This window comes from Papaver somniferum, unplaced genomic scaffold (genome assembly GCF_003573695.1).
Source record: "Papaver somniferum cultivar HN1 unplaced genomic scaffold, ASM357369v1 unplaced-scaffold_84, whole genome shotgun sequence".
Taxonomy (NCBI): domain Eukaryota; kingdom Viridiplantae; phylum Streptophyta; class Magnoliopsida; order Ranunculales; family Papaveraceae; genus Papaver; species Papaver somniferum.
In genome coordinates, this window is record NW_020651415.1 from 490,014 (window position 1) to 513,985 (window position 23,972).

The 23,972-nt window shown below is 36.8% G+C and overlaps 2 protein-coding genes across 2 annotated transcripts; both read right to left on the reverse strand.

The window, feature by feature from the left end:
- Nucleotides 1-11,151: 11,151 nt before the first annotated feature.
- LOC113345879 (probable disease resistance protein At5g63020) lies at nt 11,152-13,963 on the reverse strand. Its single transcript, XM_026589534.1, has 2 exons — nt 12,808-13,963; nt 11,152-12,671 (listed from the first exon to the last, which is right to left on the reverse strand). Exons 1-2 carry the CDS (start codon nt 13,961-13,963, stop codon nt 11,152-11,154), a joined length of 2,676 nt encoding a protein of 891 aa, XP_026445319.1.
- A 3,294-nt stretch (nt 13,964-17,257) lies between these two features.
- Nucleotides 17,258-20,021, reverse strand: LOC113345880. The gene is made up of 6 exons (XM_026589535.1): nt 19,923-20,021; nt 18,723-19,464; nt 18,545-18,606; nt 18,129-18,201; nt 17,472-17,660; nt 17,258-17,413 (listed from the first exon to the last, which is right to left on the reverse strand). Exons 1-6 carry the CDS (start codon nt 19,991-19,993, stop codon nt 17,258-17,260), a joined length of 1,293 nt encoding a protein of 430 aa, XP_026445320.1. The 5' UTR covers nt 19,994-20,021.
- Nucleotides 20,022-23,972: the final 3,951 nt, after the last annotated feature.

Sequence of the window (23,972 nt, forward strand, 5' to 3'; positions counted from 1 at the left end):
GTACCTGAATATATGCAACAATCAACACAACAAGGGAATAGCTTACCTTACCTGCCAAAAATATGATGCATTTAGATGGGCTACAGATGCTATCTTCCTTGCTGCAAAGGAGAAAGTTAGAAATTCAACACAACAAATGATTGATTTAGTTACAAAATTAGGAAAATGTCTTAACATGTAAATCTGCTTCATTTCATATGTAATACATGATTTAAAAAGTATTATTTCATACATAAAGTTGTTCCAAAATAACATTGTTGTCCAAAATAAAGATGGTCCAAAATAACATTGTTCTAAAAATTCATAACCCTAACTACTGCAAGCCACATACTGCCATTCACTTCTTTGAAGTTGTAGAAGCTTTAGCGGGAGCTTTCTTAGCTTTAGAAGAAGATGCAGCTGCTGTTTTTTAATCCCAGATGGTTGAGATGATTGCTTCTTCTGAGGAGCAGGTTTGTCAAAAGATGTGAAGGTAGCACCATCTACTTGGGTTCTCTGCCTCTTAGCTTTTGAATTCTTGCCAACATCACCACCTTGACATGTAGTTTTGTTATGACCAGTTGATTTACATCTTGTACATGAATATACCTTTGTAGGTACTTTTAGCTCATCCCATGCTCTCCTCCTCTTAACTCTAGGCCTTCCTGATTTCCTGATCTTGATAGCAGATTCCAATTCAACCTTTTCATGTTCTTCCAACTACAAAAATAACAATGAGTTACAAAATCGAATTATATTTAAGAAGGTCTAAGGGAGCCCAAAGTCTAAATAACATGCATTTGAGTTACAAAATGGAGCTACAAAATGACTGAAAGTACCTCAGGCCAATCTTCTTGAGGAGGAAATGGAAAGACAACTTGAGCATATGTGGCTCTGTATGCAGCAACTAAGTAATAATGAGAGCAATACCTGCAAAAAAAAACAAACAACAAGGCAGTTATTGTTGACAGCATACAAACTTAGTAAAACTGAGATCAAAAAACAAATTCTGATAAAGTATATACTTACTTTGTCCAATCAGGTCTGAATGGCTTCAAACAACAAACAACATGTTGACAAACAAACCCTCTAAGTTTCCATTGTAGATAACTGCACTGCTTTTCTTCCAAGTTCACAATAAAAAATGCCTTGCTACCCTCATTTGTAACTCCATACAATTTACCACTCACACATGGGTCTACTTTAAAAGAACCAACCAACTTATACCAATCAGTTTCATAGCAGTAGGAACCAACCCATTTGGATTCCATTTTGCACTTTCTTTTCTTCTTTTGTGAAACAAACTCATAACCAACTATTTATAAAGAATTCCTAGTCTACATATTGGTTTGTCCCTAAGGCTTTTTGCCATGGAATTAAATGACTCAGTAAAGTTGTTATTTAGGTGTTCACACTTACTAGTGTTATCAAAAAAGGCCCTAGACCATGACTCAAAACCAGCCTTTTCAAGGTAAACCACATCACCAGAATTCTCCTTCTTCATATCTTCCATATGTTTCTGCATACAACAAAGAGAGACCATAAACAAATTAGCAGGTTATAACACATATACAAACCATAAACATATCAACAGTAAGAAATATTTCTGAGATATTACATAGAAATGTTTCTTCTTGTAGCATTTGGTTGCATTCCACAGTAAGCTATACAACTTTTGTCCCTTAAATTGCTTCTTGAAATTGTTATACAAGTGCCTGAAACAACAAAAACTTATAGTTAGATAGCACACTCTAAGTAACACAACAAACACTTAATGATCAAAGCAAATAAAGTTAAGAGAAGCTCACCTCCAACAATATATGTGATATGAGTCTGGGAACACAGCAGGAACAGCTTCAAGAAGCCTTTTTGCCTATCTGAAATGAATGTCAATGGATTTTCATGGCTTAAGAGTAATGGCTTCAAGTCAGTGAGGAACATAGTCCAATTCTCAATTGTTTCAGCAGGTTAAACACTAATTCCTAATGTGACTAAACCATTTTGAACATCTAACCCAGTTGCATCCATCAACACACCAACACACTTACCATTTAGATGACAAGCATCTAATCCAACAACTGATCTACACCCTTCCTTCCATCATTTGATAGCTCCATCAAATATTATTGTCATTGACTCAAAAGCCATGTCAGTATTACAATATCAAAAAGTTCCAACTGAATCCTTGTTGGAGTGACACACCATCTTACAAAAATGAGGAACTAGTTTGTAACTCTCTTCATAACTCCCATACTTAGCTTCCATCACTAAGTTCCTAGCCTTCCATGTTGTATGATAAGTAATATCAATGAGATTAGAAGCCTTGAAATACTCTTGAATTTGTCTTGGTCTTGGAAATACTTTTCCAGAGCCATTCTTCAACTGCTCTTGTATAACTTCAGCTACTAATGGAGGGTCTGCAGATCTATTGGGAATCTTGTCTTCTACAATGCTTCCCTTGCAAGTATGGGTTAAGTTCACAGACCTAACCTTAAATGTAGACTGCTTTGGTAGTATTTAAGCAAACACAAACCACTCACACTCAACCTTTCCTCCATGGTTAAACCTATTTTCACACCAAACCCTAAGTCTTTTCTTGTCACTCTTTCGAGCCTTAAATTCACATTCATTTTTAACATAGAATAACTTAAGATGTATTTTGAATGCATATTTATCAGGAAAGGTAGTACCTACTATCATTTGTGAAGGATCTAGTGGTTTAACAAAATCTGACTCATCAAAAAGCTCACCAGGTTCATCCTCAAACTCAGGGTTATCATCTTGGAAATCCTTGTAATACTGTGGGTCTTCTTCACCCTCTTTACCTAAACAAGTACAAAACAAAAAGCTCTAGTTAGTTCTACACCTTCATCACTCATATAAACAAGCCATAAAAAAACAAAAACAATAATAGGAGCCCAAAAATAATATGCTACAACCATAAAAGCAAGAACATTAAAGTGCCATGTCAGTCTTCAACCTTGGTCATTTACTTCTGCACCATCATCACTTGTATCATCATTATCTTCATAAGAATAACTTGAATCAGTTAGTACAACAATAGCTAATGCATCAGTAAATATTAAATGCACAAAAGTACGAAACAGTAACTCAAGTGTTTAGGTTATAAGCACCTTCAACTGCATTTTCACTTTCAGCATCACTTGAATCTTCATTGTCTCCATCACTATTATAAGCAGTTGCAGCTTCAGGATCTTCTACAAGATGGCACTGATCCAGTTCTTTGTTCTCAAGTTGAATTACAGCCTCATTAAGTTGTTTTTATTTCATTTTATTTAACCAATATTCATCATCAAAAAAGTCATCATCAGCTAAAAAGTGGTTCCTCATCTACTTGAATTGGTGTACTACTTGATCCTTCTCTCAAATTATCACCAACAACACTTACTTGAGTAGGTTGTGAACTGCCCTGCCCAAACAACTTCCTAGCAGTGCCACCACCATCACTTTTGTTCTTAGCACCTCCAAGTCTTGGGCTTCTTCTCACTTAAGGTGACTTTGATACTGATTTCTTAGGTGTGACATCCCATTTTGGATTTTTAATCTTGACTACCAACTGAATGAAACCATTGCCATTTACCACAACATTGTACGAAAACCAAAAAAAATATTGATCATTCTTTAGAGTCCATGGATGTCCTTTGTCTGATATCCACATTAAAATAACTTCATCTATATCTTCCAAACATAACTTCATGTGAACCATTTGCTGAAACATCCTCAGATTCATCTTTTTTCTTTGTAACTTTTTGAAAGCAAACTGAATCTTACTATCAGTACAATAACAACTTATGTCTCTAAATTTGCTTTTTCCCTTATCAATGTTGCCACTGAAATATACAGAAATACAAAACAACATTATAAGGCATTCATACAAATACAAACCAAATACATACTCAATACACATACAAATACAAACCCAATACACATACAAATACAGACAGAAGTTCTAACAAAATTAAATAATTTTTAAAAAAAAAAAGACTTTCATCAGATTCAACTGCAGATTCTTCACATCATCATTTGTTTTCAATTTTAAGTGACAGACAAAAACAAAAGGAAGATTCCCTTTGTTTTTCACATACAAAACAAAAGAAACAGATAAAAAATGACGAAAAAGTGGGAGTTTCAAAAAAAGAAAGTTATGGGTTTCACTTTATATTGAACGAAAAACCTTCCAAATCATTTGATTTAATCATGCAAGTACATATCTAACAAAATCAAAACTTAGGGTTTCAAAATATCTTACCTGGACATCATCTTTTCCTTTCCATTCGTTGCCATCGATGAAACCAATCAATTTAATTTTCAATAGGCTGATGAATCAAACCAAAAATATCTATCGATTTAAATAATCGATTCAATTGAACCACCAAACTTTTTTTCTTCTTCTCTGAGAGGAAGAAAGAAAGACAAAAGAGAGGAAGAAAGAGAGGGTCGGGTGAAGATATTTCTCACCCTTTTAGATAAGTGATGGGTTTTTAGTAATTTGACCCAGTTTTTGACTAGGTAAACGCCCATTGAATCCATTAGGCGGGCCCAAATAGTGAAAGTAAACGGTGAGGACATTTTAGAAAGTTTGAAAAAAACGGAGGCATTAATTTTATGAGTTTAAAAAAATGAATATTTTATTAAAATTCCCTTTTAATTAGGATTAGGTGTCTACATTATTGTTGTGGATAGATACAACCTGCAAGTTGAATTAATAATTTTTGTTCGATGTAATTAGAAAAATAGTTAAATCAAAATATTTGGTGTCATCTAAAGTATTAATTGTCCTTTCGACTTACATAATTCCAAATTAAAAGCCAGGCTGCTTCAAAAAGAAAAAAGGAAAAAAGCTAGGCGAAAGTTGACTTTCCAAATAGTACTGTTTCCAAACTAGTAGTATAAATAAAAACAATTTCATCAAACAATTGTCTTAAAATATATTCAACAAAACAAAACATAAAAAAAAAATCTTTTCTTTCATATAGGAAGACATGAAGAACAAAAGTGTCATGAGTCTGTTCTTTGTATTGGTTATGATTTTTACGGTCTTTTTAGTTTCGGCTAATGCATGTTCTCTTGTCGGCGAAGATTGTGGAATAATACCATTTATAAACTACAATAATTGCTGTGAGGATAATGTTCGCTGTAGTAATCTTCTTTCGGGTGGCACCTGTATCGATTGTAATATAGTGGGTTGTTCCGATGAATACGGTATATGCTGTGATGCTTGAAGGTTTGTACCTGTTACAAGATATCCAAGATATCTTTCTTTCCAGTTATAGATAGGTTGTTACTGTATATCCTGTGTGTATATTCTTGTATATTGCTTGTTGACCAAGTTAGAGTTCTTGTATATAAGAACGGTCTCATGTAATCATATCTATCCATCTAATTCAATCAATCTAATCGATTCAGTTTAATCTATGTCATGACAGTTTCTGTCATGGTATCAGAGCTGATCAAGATCTAAATCAAACTGTGTTTCCGCTACAACAAACAAACGATAACCAGTAACCAGTATCAGAATCATAAAACTCAAACCCTAGTGTCATATCTTCTTCATCATAGCCCAACATGTCACGTGAAGATTATCAACCCATTACTGTGAAGTTTGATGGAACAAACTACAATCATTGGTCTTTCTTAATGAGAAGTTTCCTCAAGGGAAAATCCATGTGGAAATATATTGACAGAAAAGCTAAGAAGCCTGCAAACGGAGTCGTTATCACTGGCAAAGGAAAAGATGCAGGAGAAGAAACTGCAGAGAGCTGGGAGATCAATAATCACAAAATATTAACCTGGATAAGCAACACAGTTGTAACATCTATAAGCATGCAACTTACAAGCTTTGAGACTGCCAAAGATGCATGGGAGTTTCTCTCAAAAAGGTATACCCAGATAAACTTTGCCCAACGTTATAAGCTAGAACAGGATATTCGATCTATGAAACAACAGATGGAACAATCTGTCTCAGATTTTCACTCTGAGATGTCAATCATATGGAACCAGTTAGCACTAATGGAACCGAACTGGACAGCTGATATGGAGTTATGGAAAAATTACAGAGAAGAGTCTCGATTAATTCAGCTCTTAATGGCATTAAGAGATGACTTTAATACTGTGAGAGCCTCAATCCTCCATCGATCACCTCTTCCGTCTGTCGAAGCCGCATTGTCCGAACTCATCACTGAAGAAACTCGGAAAAGAATCAAACCAGACACACCAACAGTGTTTGCAGTCAATTCACGTGCAAACTTTAACACTCATCTCAACTCTCAGAAAACTCATCGTGATTTCTCATAAATCCAGTGCTACAACTGTAAGAAACCAGGCCACCTAGTCAAGAACTGCACCGTGCCATCAGTGAAAAGTGGATCACAAAGCTCAAACACACAAACAATCCAGCAAGGATCAAGCTTTCCAATCCAGTGAAACTACTGCAAGGAACCAGGGCATACAGTAGGAGACTGTACATCCCCTACTTCCAGAAATCTGAGAGAACGAAGAAAGTTTAATGGAACTGGATACATATCTGCACCATCCAGTTATGCAGCACCTCCATAATCCAGTTACACAACACCTGCACCATCCAGTTGCGCAACTGCATCCACACCAAACAATCTAGCTGACATACAAGAAATGCTCAAGCAAGCACTCTCAATGGGTAACAATAATGCTACAGCAGCATCAGCATTATCTGCTTCCACAGGTAGCTGCTCAACTGGATGATTCCTTGACTCAGGTGCCTCTAACCATATAACATTCAATTCTAGCATATTTGAGCACAAGAGTCCTATTATTACACCAATAATTCAAACTGCAGATGGATCTGAACTAAATGCTAGTCACATTGGTAAGATTAAAATCTCTGATAAGATACATGTATCTGATGTGTTACTTGTCCCAAAGATAAGAATGAACCTTATATCAATTGGACAATTATGCAATCAAGGACTTAACATATAGTTCTTCTCTTCTGGTTGTGTGATACAGGATCCCAAGACAGAGAAGCTTGTTGGGATAGGCCGTAGAGTAGGAATATTGTACCTCCTTGAAACACTGATCTCTCCTCAACTGTAAAAGAGTTAGCTTGCCGCCACTACAACTTCCAATTCCATCTCTTCAACTGCATCTCCATCTGTGTCTCCTTTTATGTTATGGCATTCTAAGTTAGGCCATGTTTCTTTCTCTCGTCTCACTTATATGATCAATAATGGATTATTGGGAACAACTCAGGTTGATAAAGAACCTTATTGCATCTCATGTAAGCTCGGAAAACAATATGCTCTACCTTTCAATAACAGTATCACTCATTCTGTGGAACCTTTTGATATCATTCACTCAGATGTCTGGGGAAAATCTCCTGTTACCTCTAAGGGAGGAGCACTATATTATGTTATCTTCATTGATGATTTTTCTCGTTTCACATGGATATATCTTTTCAGTTCTAGATCAAACTTCTTAAAATTATACGCAACCTTCTCTAGAATGATCAAAACTCAATTCGGAAAAACCATCAAGACCTTCAGAGCTGATCAAGGGGGAGAGTTTATCTCAACTCCTTTCAAAGAATTTCTCGCAACAGAAGGTAGCCTTCTTCAGTTATCGTGCACTGAAACTCCACAGCAAAACGGCATAGTTGAGAGAAAACATCGCCATATCGTAGAAACAGCTAGAACACAACTTCTGTCAGCATCAGTTCCATCTAATTTCTGGGGTGAGTCAGTATTGACTGCAGTCTACACAATCAATCGTATTCCATCCATAATTACAGAAAGAATGTCTCCATATGAACGTTTATACAACAAGAAACCAGACTATTCTGAGCTTCGTGTGTTTGGATCAACGTGTTTTGTCCTCCTTCCTGAGAGAGAAAGAACCAAACTAAGCAAGAAGAATGCTATATGTGTATTCCTAGGTTATGGCATAAAACAGAAAGGTTACCGTTGTTATGATCCAGAGAGTAAAAGGATACGTGTTTCTAGACATGTTACCTTCTGGGAAAGTATACCCTTTTGGTGTCTTCCAATTAGTAAATCCTCCAGCTTCGAGCAGTTCTCTTACCTCGATCCTTTTGAGGATGTGTCCTCAACTATCTCTCAGTCACCCACTTATCAGTCCACTGTCATTCCCAATCCTCAGTCCACTCCTCAGTCCAATGTCGTTCCCACCACAGATATCATGTTTCTTGAAAATCTAGAGGCTACACCAGATCATTCTATGGCTCATCCTGACACTGCTTCTCAAGAAGGGGATCCTTCTAATGATACTCTACCAACACGCAACCATCGACCACCAGTAAGGTTTGCAGACTATCACTGTTCTCTATCTTCCATCTTGTCTGTGCATGCACCAACATCTTACAGGGAAGCATCTATAGTTCCAGTTTGGCAAAACTCTATGGACGAAGAATTAGTTGCACACAAGGAAGCACACACTTTGGATATGGTTGTGCTTCCCCCAGGAAAGTCTGTCATTGGAAGCAAATGGGTATATAAGGTCAAAACTGATTCAGAAGGTAAGATTATTCGGTACAAGTCTCGTTTAGTTGCACAGGGATACACTCAGGAATATGGTATCGACTATGAAGAAACTTTTGCACCTGTTGCTCGTATGACTACAGTTCGTACTCTGATTGCAGTTGCAGTTGCTCGTAAATGGAATTTACATCAGATGGATGTGAAAAACGCCTTTCTTCATGGAGATCTTCAAGAGGAGGTGTATATGCGACCTCTACCTGGAATGAACCATCCTTCTAATCAAGTGTGTAAGCTTCGTAAACCGCTGTATGGACTCAAACAAGCGCCTCGTGCTTGGTTTGAGAAATTTTCCAATGCTGTTCTACAGTTTGGATTCACTCAAAGTGCATACGATTCAGCCATGTTTACTCGTTCCACTGCACAGGGTATGGTCATTCTTCTCTTATACGTAGATGATATGGTTATTACAGGTGATGACATGAAAGATATTACTGCTCTTAAGACTCATCTTAGCTCCTGTTTTGAAATGAAGGATCTGGGTCCTTTATGTTACTTTCTTGGCTTAGAGGTTGATCGCTCATCTAATGAGTGCTTTATTTCTCAAGTGAAATATGCCTCAGATATTCTTCAGCGTGCTGGCTTAACGGATAATAAAACATCAGCTACACCTCTTGAATTGAATAGTAAGCTTAGTCCTTTTGATGGGAAACTCCTTCCTAATCCTACCTTGTATAGACAGCTTGTGGGAAGCCTTAATTACTTAACCATTAACGACCAGACATCAGTCATGCAGTGCATATCGTTAGCCAGTTCATGGTAGCTCCACGATCAACTCATTATGCAGCTGTTCTCAGGATCCTACGCTATATCAAAGGTACATTGTATCAAGGTGTTAAATTCTCATCCACCTCTGACCTCTGTCTTCGTGCATATTCCGATACAGATTGGGCAGGAGACATCACAGATCGACATTCAACTACAGGGTATTGTTTATTTCTGGGTAATTCTTTGATATCCTGGCGCAGTAAGAAATAAAATGTAGTTTCACGCTCTAGCGCTGAGGCAGAGTATAGAGCTCTTGCACATTCAACTTCAGAAATAGTTTGGCTGCGCTGGCTTCTAGGGGATATGGGAGTTCATCTGACAGCGCCCACTCCACTATATTGCGACAATAAGGCTTCTATTCACATCGCTCACAATGATGTCTTTCATGAACGTATTAAACACATTGAGATTGACTGCCACTTCGTTCGTCATCAGTACAAGAAACGGACTATAACCTTATCCTTTGTTTCTTCTGAGTTGCAACCTGCTGACCTTTTTCACTAAGGCATTGTCCTCTGTGCGTCTCAAGCTTTTTCTCTCCAAACTCAACATGTGCTCTATCCCATGTTGAGTTTGCGGGGGGGTGTTACAAGATATCCAAGATATCTTTCTTTCCAGTTATAGATAGGTTGTTACTGTATATCCTGTGTGTATATTCTTGTATATTGCTTGCTGACCAAGTTAGAGTTCTTGTATATAAGAACGGTCTCATGTAATCGTATGTATCCATCTAATTCAATCAATCTATTCGATTCAGTTTAATCTATGCCATGACAGTTTCTGTCAGTACCGAACACATTAAGATCTCTGCTTATGGGGGTTATTTGATATTAATCAATTTGTTTAACGTGCTTCTTTGTGTATCTTTGTTTTGCTTCACTAATAAGATCATTGAACTGTTGTTATATTGATTAGCCAATACTAGGTACAAGGTTATCATGTGCGACTGTATTTAGTACTTGCTCGATCAAATGCTCTGGATTGTTTCTTTGTGTTTTACTTTGTAAGGTGATTGTATCTCGTTGGAGATTGTAATATACTATTAAATAAATGAATGATTTTCCCCTCAAAGCACCAGTTACAATGGTTGCAATTAATGGATGATTTGTAGTGATAACGAGTTAATCAAAGGCTAGACAAAAAAGTTGACTTTCCAAACACTTCTCTGTAGCCAACGTATTAAATAAGAACAATCTCAAATCAAATATCCAACAAAAAATTCATGAGTTTGTTCGTTGTATTGTTATGAATTTTATGGTCTTTTTAGCTTCGGTTAACGCATGCTCGTCTTTTGTTGGCGAACCTTGTGGATTAATTATTGGAGTTTCGTTTATGTTGCGGATTATAGATGGTGATAATATTAAGTGCAATGGTACTTTTTGGGGTACTTGTGACTTGTGCCGACTGCCGGACTGTGATCAAGAGCCTCGCCATACATGGGTGGTTAATATTGTGAAGGATCTCTATGAATACAGAAGCAGACTACTTTAGCAGAGGTCCTGTCAAAAAATCACGGGCATAGATTTCTGCCTTCTTGGAACAAATGTATCTTTTACGGCTAGAATTGTATTAGTACCAAACTTAATTACAAGCTTATTAAGGTATTTCTTTTATCCTAGAAGCACGGAATGATGGAAATGAGTTACCAAGTAAACGTGATTTTTTTTTGCAATTTTTGTGATCTTCCAGCAGAGCAGCAGAGTCAAGTCAATTGCTGAGAAGAAAACATACAGCTAGGAGGTGCTTGTACTATTTGAAATCTTCATATTTGTAACTACAAACTAGAATAAACTACTACAACTAAAACGTAAGACCAAAATCAAACGACTAGCTGATACATATTGACAAATTAATATCAAATTTCACGAAAATAAGGAGCAAGATTAAATTTGGTGGCTTCATCTTCCCATTCTAGGCTTTCCCACCATTGCTTCTTTCCTTCGACCTTCAAAGTCCGAGGAATCACGCTATTGGCGTTAAATGGTAGCTTCTTCAATGCTGGACATCCCACCACAGAAATCTTTTCTAAAAGAAAGAATTTCACATTTTGGTCACACAACCTTTTTAGATTTTTTAGAGAACGCAATACTAAATAGTTTAATTTCGTAAACGTATTTATTAACTTCTCTTCGGCTGCAAATCCATTAGATAATATCTCATCCAGTCCATCCAAATTTTCCAAAATCAGTTCTCTGAGATTCTGAGCATAGATCAGCCATGTGATATCCTTCAACTGAGGACAACCTCTAATGATTACACGTTTAAGCTTCACGGAGCAGAATGATGGTTGAGGCACATCCCATACTATCCTTAACTTTGGCATGGAAGAAAAGAACAAATCCTCCAAGGCCGTAAACAAAGTATCTTCATCCCGACTAATGATTCTCAACTCTTCTAAATCATCACAGTTTTTAAGAGACAGGTAGTTTAAGCGGCTCATGTGTACAATACTTGGTGATGTCAGTGACGGTGGTAAAAATGTGAGGGATGTAATTCCTGGACAATATTTAATGGTTAAGAATTTTGTGCACGACTGAAATTTTGGACTTGTTACTAACCTTTGAAGAGCAAGACCAGTTCCAATTGTGATGATAAGGCAAATCATATGTCGTAAGCTTTCTACTTCATCGAGGCTTGGTCCACCTTCAACTTCCCAGTGACAACACGATTCGGATAGGCATAAAATCTTCATTTTTGTTAGAGAAGCTAAATTCCCAGGTGCTAGAATGATATCTTCATCAAATTCTGGCATATACAAGGACCGTAAATTCGACAGTGAAAACATGCTGGTTGGGAGTTTATTTAGTTTCACGCAATACATATTTAAAACTTTAACCATGGGCATGAACCGGAAAAATTCATCAGATATATCAGAAATATTGCTGTTTTGAAGGAACAAAGTTGTGAGATTCGGGCAGTTTGGTGCTCCATTAAGTATATGAATTGCTTTATTGCCAACCAAAGAAATCCTCTCTGCTTTCTCCCATTCATGCAGCTCCATTATGCTATGTGATTGTAACGTTAAATCCGTGTTTTTTTTCTTCCCAAGATCTGAAGCTACCCAAATTGCTAAATCACGAACTACATCGTGTATTTTTACCAAATACTCCATCTTTACCCCAAGCGCAATACCAGATTCCAACAAACATGCATCCTTAAGACATCTAATCACATCGTGACCTTCATTTTGAGCTTTAACATAATCATCGCCGTTATCCAAAAACCCTTCACCTATCCAAACTGCAAAGAGTTCGTATTGTAGAACAGAATGATCTTCTGGATATAACGAGCAATACAAGAAGCAAGACTTCAACTTTTGGCTTTCCAGATTATCATAGCTGAACTTCAAAATAGCTAATACTTTATCGGCCATACCTGAGAACACAAAATTTTGAAGAATTATATTCCATTTTTCTTTCATCTTGAAAACATAAGAGAGTTGAATAACTTTCTATATATTGCTATGAAGATTATGCTAATTAATTAATTGAAAATGCATCGCAAGTCATACCAGAAAACTGCGATGCGGATTCATGTAGAGTGTGTAGTGCGTATTTCCACTGGTGGAGATCGGTTTTGCTAGACATGGTTCGACCAATAGCGATTAGAGCTAAAGGTAAACCACAACATTCCTTCGCAATTTTTTTGGCAACCTCTGTTACATCTGGATGACAACTTAGCGCTTCTTGCTTGACCTTTTGCTGAAATAAGCTCCACGCTTGTTCGTCGTCTAAACACTCTATTTGGATGCTCTTATCAGCTTCCATAAACCCACACACTTGCTTATTTCTTGTCGTGAATAATACCTTAGACCCAGTTATTTGGAAGGTATCCTTTGAAACTCCAATTCTTTCCAAGTCAAATCCTTCCCAAATATCATCCAACAACAACAATAATTTCTTATTTTTCGACAGTACGAATATATCATTAGCTCTCTCATTGCTGTTAGTTTCTTCTTCCCATGAGACTCCCAATTTTTTCCCCATCTGATTTTGGATACTTTTGAAGTCTAGATCTTTTGACACCACAACAAAAATTACTAAATCAAATTGTTTTCTTTTTGCAAACTCGTTGTTAACCTTTTGTAAAAGAGTTGTCTTTCCAACACCTCCCATTCCGTATAAACCGACAACTCGCACATGATTTCCCACAGTAACCAAGGACTCCAATACGTCATTAAATTTTGCGTCCATGCCCACAAGTTCAACGGTAGGAATCTGTTGATGGGGATCTGGTTGACATCTATAAGTAACGTCTTGGATATTGCCTTCCTTCAACAAACTCTCCACGACAATCTGCTTCCGTGACACTAATTTTCCAAGTCGATAAGCACTCCAACAATTTTTTCGACCCCAACAACAAAAATAGCATCCTCCATCGTTCTTAATAGCTTCGTTGTTGGCTAAGATCTCATGTACTTCTGTCTCTAAGGCTTGTACTCTTTGGAGCCAATCACTAACCACATTTGTGCGTTTAGCTGGCTGCGTTGGGTTTAACTCTGCCATGTCAATTCTTCTAATCACATCATCTCTTTGGCATCTCAATGAATGAAATGAAGATTCCAAAGTAATCAGATTTTTTTTAAGTTTACGAACATAATCTGTATTATGAGCAGAGCAAGTCCATAGACGAGAGAATATGTCAAAGATTGGACTCACAATATCCATTATAGATTACAAGATAACACGGTGATCGTTTGTGATGAAAAAGGAAAGCTATGTGGAGGGATAAACACAAGCTAGCAGAAGTTATTGCCATCTTCCATACACCCATACTAGCCGTATAGGTAAGTTTAAGAATAAATAAAAAAATGGTTGGGAGTGAAACTGGTAGACTATGATGCAAGCTGCAGAGTGAAAATAAGTATGTGACTACTACATGGTCTGTCAAAATGACATATACTATTAGACCGAAGATGAGTTGGACTATAACTGATTTTACACTTCATGTGATATACTCAAATAACCTAGCTAATTCACAAAACTTCATCACCTCTTAAATTGATAGAATCGGTCCCTTGTCTTTGTATTCTCATTCAAAAGGGGCGGCCCCTGGTAGCAAGTTCCTTGTAAGTTTCTCTTTACTTCCATCAAAAGAGACGTGTCTGCAGTAATGTAGTTTTTGTTTCTTTCAATCAATGGTTTTGTCATTCTTGTAAGACTGGACCGGACTACATTAGCATAAGGCCAGTCAAAAAGCATGTGTTTTAATTTGTTTCTTCTGTGGTAAAATTGCAATAATTCCAAACTTGATTCCGAGCTTAGGATACCCCTTTTGTTGTACAAGAACCAAACGATGGGGATGAGTTACGAAGTAAACACGAATCTTTGCAAGTTTTGTGATGTTCTAGCAACATTTTTTGGGCTAATGAAAGCAAATGCTAAAGCACCGTCAAGATCAGATTCATATTTTACTTAATGACTGAACGTAGCCAATATTGGATACATGGTCAAGTCTGATTGCTTCTAGTACTTGATCGATCAGGCTGTAGACCATTTTGTTGATTGTGTTTTACTTTGAAGGTGATTGTTTATCACGGTCACGGATAGAGGTGTAAAACGTGCGGGCATAACAGAACTCTGCCCATAGTCACTCACCTAGAATACTGGGTGCTGTGTTTTGTTGTGCCAGAGATTAAGACGTGCTGTGTTGTGCGTGTTAAAGAGCGCGTATTGTTGTGCCAGAAAAAAAATAGTGTTGTGTCGTGCAGTGCTGTGCTAGCACACTTATCTTATGTTTTTCCAAGTAAATCTTTTTAAGATATTTTAGTTACACTTATCTTATGTTTTCCCAAGTAAATGTTTTTAAGATATTTTAGTTGGTCTACGAGGAACAAAAGTGTATTGAGCTTGTTCAGTGTATTGGCTATGATTTTTTATGGTATTTATAGCTTCGGTTAGTGCATGTTCTAAACTGCGCAGATGTTGTGGGTTCGTATCATTATTCCACTTCACACATGCTGTGATGAACCTGATAATAGGATTTTCTGCAACGGTAATCCATGGGCAAATTATATCGATTGTAATCACCAATCACGGAAGTTCTAGAGATTTTCCTCAATGTTGCATGTAAACAGGAAGAATCTTTGCTTCCTTTGTTGGTGCATGTTATTGGAAAACAATTCAAATTCATTTGTTTTTAATACTTTTATGTACGTCTTGTGGTTTTATGTATTTCTTGTGGATAATTGTTTTGACCGGGCTTATCTCTAGGTACACGGTCAAGTGTGGCCGCCGTTTCTTAAGCCCAAGTCGTTTCAAAATCTGGGCTTTCAGGCCCAATATATAGTTTCTGGGCAGCCCTAGCAAAATTTGAACCGTTTTTAGGCACCACTCACTTTTGATAGGGACCATTATTTCATTTTTAGGTGAATATTAGAAGTAATCCTAAGTCATCCCTTATTTAAGTATTTTTGATAATGATTAGTTAGTGATTAGTAGTGATTATTAATTAGTGATTTATTAAAAAGAGATAGAGATTTATTAGAAGAATAATTATTGAGGGAGAAGAAGAAGCGGGTTTTGATTTTTTTTTCTTTAGATGATTCATTTCGAAATGAGAGTTTTTGGTACATAGGTATATTTCAAATTTAGTTAAAGTTGCTTGAATAGGCCAAAATTTTTGAGAAAATGAAAATTTTATAAACTGATTTCGGCCATCGCAATAAAGTTCGGCTACGACATCTGAAGAAAAAGTAGCCGAACTCAGCTTTAATGGAGTTCTTTTTTCATAGAAAAGTTCGGTTAGGAGAAAAATTAACGACGTAACCGAAGGGAAAAAAATTGCGACGTAACCGAACTCAATTATATAGGTTTTCAGAGAAAAGTTCGGTTAGGAGAAAAAATATTGCGACGTAACCGAACTCAATATGTAGGTTTTCAGAGAAAAGTTCGGTTAGGAGAAAAAATATTGCGACGTAACCGAACTAAAAGTTAGTCTAGGAAAAAAAAATAGCGGGTAACCGAACTAAAAGTTCGGCTAGGAAAAAAAATTGCGACGTAACCGAACTTTTAGTTCGGTTAGGGAAAAAAATTGCGACGTAACCGAACTCAATATATAGGTTTCCAGAGAAAAGTTCGGTTAGGAGAAAAAATATTGCGACGTAACCGAACTAAAAGTTCGTCTAGGAAAAAAAAAGCGAGGTAACCGAACTAAAAGTTCGGCTAGGAAAAAAAATTGCGACGTAACCGAACTTTTCTCTGAAAGAAAAAACTCCATTACAACTGAGTTCGGCTAGTTCGACAAAGTTTTTCACATAATTCTTAGACGAACTTCTATCTGTAACTTCCATTTTCAACTCATTTTGATGATCACAAACTTCCCATGTGCTTACACTATCACCATGTAGAAAAGCAGTAAAAGAAGCTTGGATAAACTTTTGAAAAGGATGTTCCTGTATATACCCCTAGTAATACTAATGATACCCCTTTATCCCTGTACCCTTAAAGCTTCTCTTCCTACCCATCAAACTTTGTATACCCTCATGTACAGATAGAAAACCATTGCAACAATGCTATTGTCTTCATTTTTCTGTAACTCGAAGGAGGGAAGAGATGGATAATTATTTTAACAAGGGAGGGAAGATTATACACTCGTTCTTCAGTGCCCGAAAAATAAAAAAATAAACCGTAGAAAATTTGAGATTTTTATTTGTCTTTTTGATTATACTTGGATGTAGGGTTTGATTGGTTTGATACTCACAACTTGGTTTAGAGTAAAAAGGTTGTCGAGAATCAAATTCACATCTGTTAGATTTAGCATTGGTAATCTGTTAGTCTTTCATCATCGGGAAGGGAAAAAACTTTCATTCCTTCCGATCAATACAAACAAAGATGGGTTTTCTTCATTTATCTCTTGTTGATGATTCAGGAAAAAACACCAAATCTCATGTTAGCTCTGCTGATGACAATTACCCAAATTCATCGTTGTCAACCACCACCACTATTTCTCCTACTGATTATTTAAAAAGATTTAGCAAAAGCAATTTCCCCTTTGTTTCTATGCCATTTCTGTAACATATATTTACTTTGGACATCATATGTAACAACATTAGCTTGATCATCATAACTAACGCATGGGGTACCACTAACATTTTCTGGGGTACATAAAGGAACGCCCTTTGCAAAGCAGCAAAAGAATGTGTAACTGTTCATAGGTAAATACTCCCACACTAACCTCCAAGAATTTACCAACGGAGATTTTTCTAGCATTATAGAAGGTAAGAGTAATCCTGAGAATATCATCAGCACCACCACTCAATATCCCTACTATGCTCCCAACTAATTCAGCAAATAGTTCTTGTGTCCAAAAGTGATCAGGAGGAAGACTCTTGGTTGTAAGCTCACAATTGGCAATAATTTCAAGCTAACGAAGCCTTCCCACCAGTAAGACATGACTTCTCAATGTCCTGGAAAAGAGTTTAGTGGAGTGGTAACCCTTATTTGGGTCATGCCAAGAACCCCATCTCAGGTTGTGGCGGGAAGCAAAATGCTGACAATAAGAAAATGTGTGCGAACAACTACCACTGGAATGCAACCATGTCGGTAAAACTTCCCTTTGAATCATAAGCACTCTACAAGCTTCAGATGTAAGTATTAACAGAGGCAGGAAGGAACTAATATGTGAGATATATAACTGAGCTCTAACAGTTGAAGAAAAATAGAAGATAGGCTTCAAGAGATAATTAGACTCCATGAGAATGATTTGCATTATGTCCAATTTCTAGATTCCTTTCTAAGTAGCCGGACCCTCTAAATTCCAAAACAATGTATCGCAGCATGCCAGGAAATATATGGAAGTAGGAGACACAATCCAAGGAGGGTATCGAATTACCTCAGGACCTCCTTGTTGAATGTGAGTGTGAATAGATTTTTTGATGTCTTGTGAAGTAGTTGGACATACACACCTGGAAAGATGAATAAAGCTTCCCAAAATTTTAAAAATCCAGAAAAGAAGCATGAATAAATATGTTCAACTGTTGTAGAATTCCCCTGCATTACACCAACATGTCCAATATCCCATAAGACCGTAGGAAATAAATTGATTTCCCATATCATAAATACGAACAACTTGAATTGATTAGGAACTTGGATCATAGTGTGAACGAGATGAATGTCCTCCATACTTATAGAATTTCGATCCAACTATAGTCTGCCTGTGTCTGATATGCCCAACCCCCCAAGTAACAGAAACAATGAAGTAGGTATCTACTGGAAGAAATTTCGAAGAGACCCATTAGGCTGGAATACCAATCTGCCATTAAAGTGTTCTCAGGAATTAAAAAGCTCTCGCAGGTGTGAGATGTGAGCAGCTGAAGGTGCAAGAAAAACCCAACTGTTGAGAAAGAATTGGAGTTCTAACAATTGTGGGAACTTGTGTTATAAGCGTTAGGAGAAATTTAAGCTCAAGCAAAAGAATGTGCAGCACATCTCCTTCCTGTCTAGCAACTGTAGTCATTAATGACTCCCCATAAGGAACCTTTGCAGCAGTAAGAATTTTTATATCTTTTACACCACAATTGAAACTCCACAGTGGAATACAACAAGAAAACTTGTGATCACTAACTGAATTCAAGACCCGAATCGGTTGGCAAGAGAACTCAGCTACTGGTATGTCATCTTTCGTGCTCTCGACGACATGCTTTAAGCGCAAAAATTGAACTGCAATCACCTCCGGCAACTCATATGTTAGCTGTAAGAGACAAATTCCCGCCCTCTTCCTACCAAGCAGTTGAAAATACCACTTATGAGTCCTCTTACTGCGGAGCACTCTGGCCAGTAAGAAAAACAAAAGTCTATTGCTCTCTGACAATGCAGCACTCCACTTCTTACTCTCAACATTTGTAATCACCATGAACACAAATATAATCCAAGTCGCCACCAACCAATTTACTTGGGATCCATGTTTCAAAACAAGCTTATACACCCTTTCCTCTTTGTAATTATTCTTTAGAATTGATCCAAGAAGAACCAGCTCACAAAAAGTGGTTGTATCAAAACCAATTTTATAAGTTTCAGCAAGAGAAAAATACCCTTTAAGAACATAGAATAGTTTGCCACGATCATATATAAAGGGAGCAGAATTTATGACCATGAAGAGATATTTATCTATTAGTAACTTGTTATGCAGCTTAACCTTTTTAAGTTGCACGAGAAAATCCTCGCTTCCCCTGTTCAATTTACAAGCTACACTCTCAGGCATTTTGACAAACATCTTACTAGCAACATATCTGTCTAGAGTTTTAACCAACGCAAACATCAAGTGAATCGAGTTTTAACCACAGAAATGTTCGGTGTACCCCAAGAATTCACCGTGATGTTTGGTGTGAGAGAAAAAAAGAGGTGGTGGACCCCACACTTAACCCACCTCCCCTGCAAATCACCTTAGGGCTGCCCTAATGGCCCTTGGATCTGATCACGGTGCACTGCCCAGTACGTGTATCATTTCGGTACGTGTATCATTTCAGTGAGTCCTCAAACAACAATCTCGTTTCGTACCCAAATTCTAAAACCCCCTCATAAACAAAATTCTATTTGTAATCAGCAGTCAAAACTGACCCATCAAACCACTTCCCACGGTCAATTATGGAACTAGTAAAATCAAGATGAAGATAAGAATAATGCTTACAGTTGAGTAATGAAATCCGTCGAACTTTGCATCTCCTCAACCTTGACTGGATTTAGCTTTGAGAACTCCATTATGTCTGGTGCTTCAACTCTTCAATTGGTAAGATAAACTCAAACTAGTAAGTGAATCAACATCTTCAGTTTCGACAAAGAAATATTCGTGAATCAGCTCCAACTTAAGAGAATAATCTTCTTCTTCCAATGGGTTCGACGAATTTTGGCTGAAAACAGTGGCCAACTCTGAATTAATTGAGTCTTCTACCAATTCTTCCCGATGAATTACATTTGTATCTTCAACTCCAGTAGTAATTGATTCACAAAATTAATTAAAAAGACCAAAATCAACAATTCCTGGGTGAAAAGGACATTTAGATTTAGATACTGTTTAAATGGCCAAAAATTTAAAATTGGTCAGGATGTAACCAGTTTAATGGTTCCTATTTTCAAATATTTTTTCTTATTTTTAATTTACACGGGATGTATCCAGTTTCATCCTTACTATATTTTAAATTTAAGATAGGATGAATCCAGTTTCATCCTTAATATTTTTTTTTTGTCCATTTCACCCGAACTATTTTTTATTCGATCATTTGAACCGTGATTTAAAAATATTTGGACAAACGACCAATTTTCCGTAATTGATTCAACTTCGTGCGATTCAAAAGTAGGACAATTATGATAAGAAGGAGAAGGAATATTTAGTTGTGGTCGGTTAGAGGCAGAGAAAGCTTCAAGGAATTTGACAAATTTTGCTTGAGACGCCTCAGTGATTGTAAGGAGTGAAGTAAGAATAGATTCCCGACGTTGAGCAGCAACAGCTCGATCTACAGCTTCACGTTTTAGAAGAGCTGTAAGGTTTTGGATGAGTTGTGTGAGTTCTGACATGATGTAATGAGAATAAATGTGACCTAGGTGATACCAAATGTAATGAACTCACATATAGGTAGGATAATTATGGAGATATAACTAGTAAGACAAGTAACCTCAGTACCACTAGTGTACTGCCTATTCTCTTATATTTTCATGATAAGCTTTCAACCCAATTACAGACGCATTAAAAGAGAAGACTACCCAACTGGGAAACCCTAAAGTACATCTTATTCCTACACGTGGGTTGATCACCACGCTCCATTCTAATAGCCATTTAACCACTAAAACGAGTTTAACAACTAATCCTATACTTCACAGGATTCCAAAACCCAAAACTCGATAAGGGACACCATATGACCATGATATAGAATTTCGCTTATTTTACCGGTACTTACTTACACAGCTTAATCGGACGGGTGTCCGTGATGGTAATCCTATAAGTAGTACTATTACTCCTATATGTATGCTAACTTTCGTTTTCGTTAACATAGTTTCTATACAAATTATGATCTCAAGGTGGTATAAAAACTCTCTCTCCTCAGATTTCCAGAATTTAATATCCACACCGGAGGAGCTGGAGGAGAGGAGTCTCTACCACCTTGATATCACCATTCAAATGGAAACTGTAGTATACGAGCCATTCACCGTTAACCAATGCAAAACCACTTGATCGGAAAAACTCAATGTAGGTGTGCGAGGGGTTGAACTAGTAATAGTATCAATTTGGGTATGTAAGAATCGATCATCTTTATCGTTATCGATTGATCATGTGGCAGTCTCTCAACCGTAATCCATAACTCATAACCAAGTCCTTCAGTCTTAAATATCCAGTTATGGATTCATTTTTCTTATTTGTTTATCTCCACAAAGAAAATAAGTTGGTTAATTCACAAGAAATTAGATTGGTCTGCTGCTGGTGAACCATGTACCCATACCGAAATCTTGGTTTGGTAGGTGCTTAGATGAAGCCCTCGACAATCATCAGTTCTAAACTAATGTTTTTAAGTAATAACGGTCATGATTGTCTACCTTGTATATACTTTGCAATATTTTAGCTTGATGACAGAAGTGTATGTACTTGTTAAACTTAATGGAAAAATGGTTTATCCTACTGAGAGAAATCCAATTATCTTGTTATTTTTTCTTGAAACCGGCTTTACTGATGTCTGATTACACAAGTTCGTAACAGCGCGTATATCGCCTCTGGCTTACTGAATTACATACGGCATACGTCTATGTTACCCAAGTTGGATTTTTGGTAGTTCTAGCACCGCACATTTGGATTGTACGCCCTTTAATTAGGAATTACTTACTCTTTAGACAGACACAAGACCTTATATATAATCTCGAAACTTTTTCTCTTTCTTTTTTGCTGTCTTCATCTTCATAAGCAATCATCTAATTTATTTTGATTTGTTGTATTTAATCTTTTGCCTATTTTTGAAGGAACAAAATCATTAAGATTTATTACAATCTATGCACGTAGAAATGCAAGACTCTTTGACTCTTTCTGTTGTTACTTAATCGAGTACTTCCTGTTGTTTTCTCCGCCGTTTACCTGTCATGTTATTGCAAGTACTTTACTTATCTTAGTAATGCCTTAATCGAAAGTTGTATTACAATCCATGTGCACCAAGCAATGCAATACTCTTTCAGTCCATGTACTATATGTCTGTTAGCTTAGCTTTTTATCTATTAGAATCACCTAATTACAAAGTTTTGGATTTTGATAGACCGTAAAGCAGCATAAGTTATTTCGTATTTCTTGCATACGCCAAGGACATGAAGTTGAAGGAAATTCGTATTTGCTCCATAACCTGCACCTTGAATGGAGGTTCTACTTTTGAACTTCGACTTTCAAATGTTGTTGTGTTTGTGTTAAATTCTGCGGGTATCCAACTCAAAACCAATTGACAATGAGTGGAACGGTCCTACCATATTATATTTTAAGTTAATTAATTGTTTCTTGCGATGTGGGACTATTGTCCTTTCACACGCCCCTCACGTGTAAGGCCAGTCACTGGGGTTCACACGTGGACCTACGTACGGGTTACCAGTCCATCGGTAACAGGTGTACACAGGTGAGTGACTAAATCAGGGGTAACACCTCGGCCATTATCGGCACTGGCTTACAACCCGGGTGTACAAGTGACAAAATCGGTTAAATTCTTCGGCCAGTAACTCGGCCTACATTCTGCGTACGCAGGTCTGAGTCAGGGCTTAGCTCTGATACCATGTTAAAGTCTGCGGACATCCAACTCAAAACCAATTGGCAATGGGTGGAGCGGCCCTTCCATATTATATTTTAAGTTAATCAATTAATTCTAGCGACGTGGGATTGTTGTCCTTTCACAGTTTGGCTCACTATTGCTATCCCTTTTCGCTCTTCTTATGAAGCATCAACAAATTTTCCATTCAACGATGATATTATCTGGATTTTTCGGGCTGCCCAATTTTGATGTTTCTTCTGCATAAAATTGTTGTTTTAACATTTTGATACGTTCCATTAATTCAGTTAGTTATTTTGTATCTAAATTTACTTATTTATAAAAATAAAAATTCGTTATTTCTGTATATTTGAAGATATTTACTTTTTTGTGTTCTTTCTTAAATCGGAAAATGCCGAATATCCGATTAAAATGGAATGTTTTAGCCAACCTCGGTGTTTTAGAACCCACCGAAGGTCTCCCTTTGGGCTGAATAACTTGGACTTGTTGTTCTCTTGTGCTCTTGCCATGGATGCCCATTACCGTTAGGGTTTACTTACTCTTTAAAACCCTAAGACCTTTTATTTATAGTCTTGAAAACTTTTTTTATTTGGGCGTCTTCTACTACCTTCATAAACAATCTTGAAAACTTTTGGTTTTTAAGATCATATTAGGTTTTATCTTTTTCCAGTTTCAAAGACACACAACCCGTTTGATTCAACTTTCGGAATGAGTTTTGATCGTGTGATGGAACCTCTGCATATAGCCTGGAGGGAAACTCGATGATGTTAAAAAACATGATTGTATTTCCTCTCAAAAGTAAGGAAATCAATCTTTATTGGATTTATTTACTTTATGATCATCCGACTTATATCTGTTTAATTTGAAATCCATGAGTATTTTTTTTCTTTCGTTGTTGCTGTTTATTTGGATTCCAGTTCCCTTACCAGCTTAATTGTTTTCTTCTAATAATG